The following is a 9,468-nucleotide window of genomic DNA, read 5'->3' as shown; positions in this document are numbered from 1 at the left end:
AACTCTATTAATCTGACAGCATCCTTTCTCTCTTCTACTTGTACAATCTCGTTGAAGTCTCCCATAAAAGCTGACATAACTCTGCAATATAACTCAATTTCTCTTACACAACAAATTTGTCTTCTCTTATACTAACTCTCTTTTTTCCTTATAGTGCTTTCTATGGTCTATTTCTTCACTCTATTGATTGGTCACAACTTTTCATAAGAAGTCCAAGCATTCAAATTTTTTCATTCACTCCAATGGTGTTTTATTACTTTCCAAATTTTATGTTGTTGAAATTCTTTATTTTCAAAGAGCTTAAAATTTCTAATTCTCCATATTGTCGACACTAGCAAACCATAGATTGATATATAACTTCATTAATCAGTCGGACATAATCTTACTAAAGTTCTAATAAGATAAAATTAAATTAAACAACTGCTGAACAATAACCTAATGAAGGATAAAATTCTGCTTCGAAGCAGGTTGAATCATTATTTCGATTTCCCGATGAATGTGTATGGGTTCTACTAATTTTGTCCATAATCAATATCCGTCGAAATGAAATAGGATTACAAATGTTAAATTCTAACTTCAATAATGTTTAGAGAATTCCAATTATTGCATTTCAAGCTCAATACAACGGAGGAGGATAGTGTGATAGTTGAAATAATACATATGATGTTATTAATGTAAACAATGTTGTCGATTGGCTTTCTAAAACAATTCTTTCAAATAATTATATTCCTTAATGGTATAAAAGGAAAGGAGATTATTGAAGACAAATGTCAAGAGATAAATATATCAAAAATACAAAGTATTTTTAACAAAATCACTACGGAACAAGCTGCTGATTTAAAGAGATCTCACTACTAGAAGAGATCAAAGAGGTAGTGCGGAGTTGTGGTTCTTCAAAGACACTAGGTCTGAAATGCTTCAATATGTATTTCATAAAGGTTTAATTACTCTGTTGATCTCTATAGTTTAGCGAATTTTTCAATTAGGTCCCTATACTTTTTTTTCCTTTCAATTGGGTCCCTGCCCCCAATTTTTTTTAATTAGGTCCCTACCGTGACCAAACAGTTAGATTTAACGGAATATTCCGTTTCTAAGTTAAAGATTCCCTAACTTTATGTGAAATCCCTAATGCTCTTTCACTCATATTTTTCTGAAATACCATTTTACCCTCTTGAAAACTGTTCGGTCTCTTCTCCCAAACTTAGAGAAGAAACTCGTTTGCATGCTTGCTTCCCAACTCGCTCAGCTGCAGAGATTAACCCCACCGGAATATTGCGGGAGGGTTTGGCGTCTCCGATATCACTACCGTCGTCGTAGGCGTTGCTTCTTCCTCTAGGTAAGACAACGCTCAACGTTTCACTCATTGAAGGGTTTTTGTTCTTTTCTCCTGGGAAAGTTTGTCATTCTGTTTATTAGAGCTTCTTTGTGTTTCTGAAAGTGTTTGAAGAGGGATTTATGGCATTATTTTTTTTGGTATGCAGTTATGGGTGATTTAGATTTCAGTATCGAAATCCACCATAGTGACAAATTTGTTGACAGTGGACAACGATTAGAGTATTTAGGAGGAATGGTTGTGGAGGATTTACATTTTGAGGTTGACGAATGGTCATTGCAAGAGATTGTCAGTCAGCTAAAGCAACTAGGGTATAAGGGTTTCGCTAGGATCTGGTACAAGGAACCTGGGATAGATTTGAAGTCAGGTCTTAGAGAGTTGAAGTCCGATGGGGATGCGATGAGAATGGCTAGGTCACTGGTGTCAAATTCCTGCAAACATTGCGAGGTATATGTTGTCGATGGAGCCAGAGAAAGTAAGGGGATTGAGATCACTTCAACTGATGCTGATTATGTGCCAGAGGAAGGTGAGGACAGTGCTGATGATGATGGGTTGCTAGAGGTTGAAGTGGATGCTGAGTCAGAGCCTTCTACTGAAGAAGAGGTATTTGATGATAGTGCTGATGATGGTGACCATGATGATCAGTTTGGGTTTGAGGTGGAGGATAATGATCCACCATCAAATGCATTTGGGGGATTTAATGGCCCACTAAATGATGAGAGAACTGCAGCAGCTGGAACAGCTGAAGGTGATGAAAGTTTAAGGGAGGGTGATGAGCAACTTGGAGGCTTATCTGATGGATATGAGACTGATGACATAGATAGTTATGAGGGGGACTCTGATGATATGATAAAAAAGAGGAGGTTCTCTAAGTACAATGAGGCCGAGATGAACAGAGAGTATGAATTTCAGGTGGGGTTGGAATTTAAATCACTTAGTCAATTCAAAGAGACTGTTAAGGAGCATGCCCTATTGAATGGTAGGGACATTAGGTTTCAAAAAAATGATAAGGTGAGGTGTAGAGTTGTTTGCAAAGGAAGAAAGGGAAAGTGCAAGTGGGTTTGTTTTGCGAGTAAAGTGGGGGGTTCTGACTGTTTCCGGATCAAGACGTTGAATGGAAAGCATACATGTGGAAGGAACTATAGCGGAAGACTTGCATCAAGTAGTTGGATCTCAAAGAAGATTGCCAACAACATCAGTAGAGGGGAAGAGATGAAGCTTGCGACAGTTATTCATACTATACAAGACAAATACATGGCCAATATCAGTGTTGGTAAGGCTTACTGGGCAAGGAGGAAGGCAAGAGAGGAGGTACATGGGCGGGCAATCCAACAGTATGCTAAACTAAGGGATTACTGTGCAGAGATACTTAGGGCAAATCCAGGATCTAGTCTGACCATATTGGTTGATAGGCCTTCTCTTACGCACTAGCCCCGATTTATGAGAATGTACATGTGCCTTGATGCAGTCAAAAAAGGCTTCTTGGCGGGGTGTAGACCTATTATTGGCGTGGATGGATGTCACTTGAAGGGCGACCATGGACAGTAGCTGCTAGTTGCTATTGGCAGAGATCCAAATGATAATTACTTTCCCATAGCCGTAGCTGCAGTAGAGGCAGAGACTAAGGACAGCTGGGGGTGGTTCTTGGAGATGCTGTTAAATGACATTGGAGAATCAAGAAAGTGGGTTTTTATGAGTGACCAACAAAAGGTATCACTTTAATTTTTTGCAAGTAATTTTATCTAAATATAAATCTGCCATGTTTATGATGATATATGCAACTGATATGAGTTTGTGAATATAAGTCTGCCATGTTTATGATGATATATGCAACTGATATGAGTTTGTAGATATAAATCTGAAATTTATATGATCATATATGCAATGCCTAAGATTGTGAACATAAGCTTGACATGTTAGTGATGCTATGTTTAGATGCAATGGCTAAGCTTTTGAACATTAATGTTGAATATTTGATATGTTAGTGAACATTTACCTGAGTATGTTGTGTATATTGTGTTCTGGACTGAATCAATAAAACAGGGGCTGATGCAAATCTTTCAAGAGGCATTGCCAACACTGGAGCATAGGCTTTGTCTGAGGCATTTATATGCCAACTGTAAGAAAGCATATAGGGGTGGTACTGTACTAAGGGACCTAATTCTGTCTATTGCCAAAGCTACCTATGTGGAAGAATGGGAAAGAAGGATGAATCAACTAAAGGAGCTCAACAGAGACTGTTATGAGAAGTTGTTTGCTCTGGATCCAAAATTGTGGACAAAGAGTCACTTTACATTTCTGGCCAAGAGTGACATGCTGATGAACAACATCTCTGATGCATTCAATGGAAGAATCCTAGAGGCGAGAGACAAGCCAATTCTGACAATGTTTGAATGGATTAGGTGCTATTTAATGACAAGATTTGCAGAGAAAAAGAAGAAGGCAGAGAGGTATGAGGGTACACTTTTGCCAAAACCCAAGAAACGGCTAGATATCATCACGGTTAGAGCTATGGAGTGGCAAGCTAAATGGGCAGGAGACCTGAAGTATGAAGTCCACCATAAGAACAGGATGATCATGGAAAGGTTTGTGGTCGATTTGATGGCTGGAAGGTGTAGTTGTAGGTTCTGGGGTTTGTGTGGTATGCCGTGTCCCCATGCTTGCTGTGCTATCTTTGAGAAGGGTGACAACCCGGAAGATTATTGTAGTAACTATTACAGCAAGGCAGCATACCTTGCTACATATGGGCAGTCAATATCACTAATCAATGGAGAAAATATGTGGCCAAAGATACAATGCGATACCATCATCCCTCCAATTTTCAGAGTTAAACCAGGAAGGCCAAGGATGGTTAGGATAAGGGAACCCGATGAAAACAGATCACAGACAAAATATAGAAGATCTGGAACTTTTGTTACCTGCAGTAATTGTGGCCAATACGGACACAATAGGAGACTCTGTCCAAACCCTATAGTGACAGGTATTGTTTGCCAACTTATTTTGTTCAATTGTTGATGAACTATTATTAACTGCTATTTCATCTTGTAGCTCCTGAAGGCACACAAGGATCTGATGCTGCAACTGGAACTGGAGGAGTTGACTCTGCTGCTAATGAACCTGCTGCTGCTGATGAAACAAATGGATCTGCAGCTGCTGCAACTGATATATCCAGGATGGTTAAAGGGAGAGGCAGAGGAAGAGCAGCAGCAGGGATGGTTAAAGGCAGAGGAAGATCAGCAGGAGGGATGGCCAGAGGAAGGGGTAGAGGGAGGGCTGCACCCATGACTGCAACAGCATCAAGGCCTTCAAACACCCCTGCACCCACATCCCAGCCACCACACACCCCTGTCCCACCCTCACAGCCTACAAACACCCATGCACCACCATCACAGCCTGCACCACCATCACAGCCTACCACCTTACCCACACCCGCATCACTGCCCGCCACTTTGCCTACACCTGCATCACTGCCCACTGCACCAGCATCTCAACCTTTGCCCAAGACCAAAATCTTTGGTGTCAGAAGAAGTGGAAGACTGAAGATTGGAGTTAGGAAGCCAACAAATCAGCCGCCTGAACATGTTGACCTTACACTTGATTGAGGCTGAATAGAGTTTAGGGTTTCTTTTTGATATCTCGTGTTATGTAGGATTTGTGTTCACCTGTGACTCTGGTTTCTTTATTGTTTGGACCACTGTTGTTATGTGTTGTGGACCACTTTTGTTATGTTGGTAGAAAACTGTTTTGAGTGGGTGTCACATTTATTTTGTTGCTATCTAGGTGTCCTACATTATATAATGTAAAAAACAATGGTATCTAACTATCTATTATAATTCAATGCATCTTTTGTTTTACCTACTTTTTTCTCAGTATCATACTTGTATGCATATTAAATAGCAAAGGAACACCTTTCATTTACAAAAATTAAACATTTCATATAACTTCATTGCACCCATGCTAAACAGTACACTATTGTCTTATATAGACTATTACATTATCATAACAACCATGCTTTCTACATCTTTACATATAATACTGCAACAATCAAAACACCTAATATCAAGCCCAGCATAACTAGCATCTTGTATTGCTTTTTCATACTATCTTCCATCTTAGCAAATTGCTCCTCCACTGAACTCAGCTCAGCACATAACCTTCCTACCCAGGCATCTACTTCTCCAACCTCTGCAATTAATCTCTCTAGATCCACACTTAATCTGTCTATCTTCCTTTCTTGTGCCTCAAATTCTCTAACCCTTCCAAGTACTTGTTGTGAACTGTTCACTGCATCTTCTCCAGATATCTTTTTTTCTTTCCCATCAACCCACTCAAAAAACTTGCATCTCCTATTAGGGCAAGAAATGAATCTTCTATTTGGATTTTTTGATGTACTTGAACTACGAAGAATCAGAGTGTCTCCACAAAAGCACCGGACCCTCCTTTCCTTTTGCTTCAACCATCCGCTCTTCTCATCTTCTTCATCATCAATCCACTCGAAGAACTTGCATTTTGGCATTCTCCCACAACCAACATACCTTCTTCCATGGCTTGCTACTGCCGAAGAAGACATCACAGCAACTGCCTCACCACAAAAACAAAGATGTCTCTTCTTGACGAGGGTTCTGGAACTACAGACTCCTGAAGATAACTGACTCTGATCTATGAGTATTGACATAGTAAGGGTAAGGGTAGCAAAGAGAGGAGCAGAAGTTTGAGGAAGAGGCGAGAAGAAGAGAGTTAGAACTCAGATCCTCAGATCCCTACTGAGTCTCCTTCATTTGTAAGGGATAAGTGAGGGTTATAATGGTCAAATCACTCAATCTTAACGTTTTTTGTAACGTTTACTGTCAATAGGGACCTAATTGAAAAAAAAATTGGAGGCAGGGACCCAATTGAAAGGAAAAAAAGTGTAGGGACCTAATTGAAAAATTCGCTAAACTATAGGGACCAATAGAGTAATTAAACCTTTCATAAAAAACAGATCATTGAAAGTGTTTTTAGCAGTCTTAAATTTCTTCAGAATTGGGTACCTATCTAGTTTTATCAACATGACTTGGGTAAGCAACTGGGCTGTTATGTCCATCATTGTAAATGGATCTCCAACGGAGCCTTTTAGTATGTTTAGAGGACTAAAAAGATAATATTAAACCAACTTGGGTTGGTCGAGTGGTCAGCTCACTCGTCCGCTTAAGCAAGTGTTGGGAGTTCGAACCCCGCCTTGTGCATGCAGCAACTCATTGGCCAGCGACAGACCCTTAAATGGAGCTCAGATTCGCGACGGATTAGTCTTCAACCTGTCGGGTTGGGAGATACCGTTTGGGTAAACCAAAAAAAAAAAAGATAATATTATTCTTATTCGTTTGTAATTCACATATGATAGTATCCTTAATAAAGATGCTCTCAGAAATTTTCAAAAAATCCTGACGTGCTTTGTCTAGGCGGCAACAATTTTTTTAAATTCTAGCCAGCATGTAACCAATAAAAAAAAATGAGTTATTGGATGAAATCTCACACCAATCTCACACCATTAAAATCATTATTGATGGCTATTTGATGGCTACAAATCATAAAAGTTGCTGGTCCCCTAACACTTCTCGGTAGAATATATGGGCTTGTTCGTTTACAATATTATATAAACAACTATCAGATATTCAAATGAGCAATATTATTACACTAGCGGCTTATGGAAAGTAATATGATGAAATTAAGTTCAAACATATAATAATTCAAATTGTTTAACAATACAAACTCTAATAATATTGATACGGTTCAAAATTGGTTAGCAACTTAGCATATCGGTATTAGAGTAGAGATTTGTTTTTGGAACGTAACCGTGGTAAGGAATAACCGAATAAGAATTCAACAAGTTTAAACCAGTAAACAGCAGTTAAAAATATTAGGTGATCCCCGTTTATGACATCATGCGTAAATATGGTTAGATTATTTAACATTTTTATCTATAGTTTGTCAATTTAATTATATGTAAATAGCTATTTTTTTTTTCTTTTAATAACAAGACAAGAAGTCTTCGAAACATTAAAAAGATCCAAAACGACCAACCGTGTTGTTAGCTAATAAAATGCGTCCGGGTTGTTAGCTTTTACATTGCTTCTGATTCCAATGTTTTCGAGTGGGATATATGTCGTGTTCGTGTGTGTAGGATATGTTTCAGGTATTTAATTGGAGCGGCATCATGGAGGAACATTTGCCTACAGCCAAGAAAAATGGTTTAGCCGTTTTTTTCTTTACTGTTTCCTCTTTTCTGATTTCACTGTGTATTTCAAGATTGTACTGTGGATTCTTATAGTGGAATGCCTTTATTATTGTTCCCGTGGATGTTGGTCATTTGACCGAACCACGTAAATTCCTTGGTCTCCTTTCCCTATTGGATTAATTATTTTATGCGTTTCGGTGGCTGAGAGCATCAAGTCAAATAGGAATAAAATTAAACAGGCGATGATCGTAAATTCGTAATTGATTCCAGAAGTGCACGGAGCACTATCAAAATAATACCGGTCTAAAGTCAATTAAGATAAAATTAGAGATAATATTCAATTTGGTCCCTGAACTTACATGCGAGTCTCAATTTAGTTTCTGAAATTTTAATTGCCTTTATTTAGTCCCCGAAGTTTATAAATGTGCCTCATATTAGTCCCTAAGACCATTTTTAGTATAAAAACGTTAATAGAGCGCTGTTGTAGACTATCACATGTCACCTTAAAACTTGTAAAATGATGCAGTTTTGGTTTTGACATTTAAATAGCTCAAAAAGGATCGTATTACTTATTTTATTAGGTAAAATTTTAATAAACACCATTTAGGATGTTATTTTTAGGTTATTTGAGTGCCAAAACTAAAACGACATCATTTTACCAAGTTTAGTGTGGCATCCGATTTCACGACAGTGTTCCGTTATACGTTGAAAATTGTTTCAAGGACTAACATGAGTTATATTCACAAATTTTGGGGACTAAATAGAGGCAATTGAAATTTCAAGGACTAAATTAAGACTTGCGTGTAAGTTCAGAGACCAAATTGAGTATTATCTCATAAAATTAAGTTCAACAACGCAGAATAATAATCCACTCGATTGCGTTCGCCAAATTCTGAAGAACTGGTAACTCAATTTGACATTGTCATCCTACATAATCACTCCAAAAGCTCCGAACAAAAAAACGGTGGAAACAATCGAATGAAGCCAACACTACCAATACGTGCCCCTCTTTGGAGGAAAGAAGGCCAACAAAAAGGCCTTCCCTCAACAACACATCGAGTGTCATCAATAAGCAAGAAACGAAGCCAACACTAGCAATACTTACCCCTCTTTGGGGCAAAAACAGCCAACATAAGGTCTTCCCTCAACGACACGAGTACCATCAATCCAAACAAGTATTATCAAATCAAAACAAATATAAATTTTTTCTAGAAGTTTCCACTTTAAATGATTCACTAATTTATTGCAAATGTTCTGTGTTATATGTTAACACAAAAAAAAAAAAAAGAAGTTCCACATTTTGGGTTAATTTAGGTACCATCAAAATTTAAAATAAAGCACCAACATAAAATAAAAGATAAACCTTATGGCATTAAAAGTGTGGATAAAACATCGCATAAAAAGTAAGCCAGTCAAAGTAACTAATTTCTATAAGTTGCATCATGTTATTTTCATTGGATTTTGTTGTGCTGTTATCCTTTTCCAAGCATTTCAATAAGTAAAATTTCAGATGAAATATTAAAAGCTCAATCCATCTCAATAAGTAAAACTTTCAGATGAAATATTAAATGCTCAATCCTTTGTAGTAGATTCATAAATTTATTTCTCTCAGAGTTTATTTCTCTCTAAGTTTAGCATCTAATATGTATTTATTTTTTTTTATCATGTCACCAAATATTGGTCCTTAAATATGAATACCATTTCATCCAAGGATCCTAACTCCTTTTCAAAAATAAATTGTCACTGATTCCATGTCAAGAACAATTGCACCTGCATTACATACATCTTACACCTATAAATTCACAAAAAAAATGTGAAAATTCATGTGTAGTTGTTTTTAAAGTTAATATCTAAAAACCGTTAGATAATTTAATAAATTTGACTAAATTAATATCTAATAATATTCAACCAAAAAAAAGCA

General features: G+C 37.4%; 1 protein-coding gene across 1 annotated transcript; it reads left to right on the top strand.

Annotated features, from left to right (window-relative positions):
* The first annotated feature begins 1,483 nt into the window (after positions 1 to 1,483).
* On the top strand, positions 1,484 to 2,764 carry LOC148563163 (uncharacterized). Its single transcript, XM_088491201.1, has one exon. The coding sequence runs from the start codon at positions 1,484 to 1,486 to the stop codon at positions 2,762 to 2,764; it is 1,281 nt and encodes a 426-aa protein (XP_088347327.1).
* The last annotated feature ends 6,704 nt before the right edge of the window (positions 2,765 to 9,468 follow it).

This window comes from Arachis ipaensis, chromosome B6 (genome assembly GCF_059453495.1).
Source record: "Arachis ipaensis isolate K30076 ecotype BB chromosome B6, ASM5945349v1, whole genome shotgun sequence".
NCBI classification, from domain to species: domain Eukaryota; kingdom Viridiplantae; phylum Streptophyta; class Magnoliopsida; order Fabales; family Fabaceae; genus Arachis; species Arachis ipaensis.
This window is presented reverse-complemented; position numbering and strand designations above follow the sequence as displayed.

What these genes read in the sequence shown, in the direction of transcription:
- LOC148563163 (XM_088491201.1), top strand. Translation starts at nt 1,484, where the DNA reads ATGGGTGATTTAGATTTCAGTATCGAAATCCACCATAGTGACAAATTT.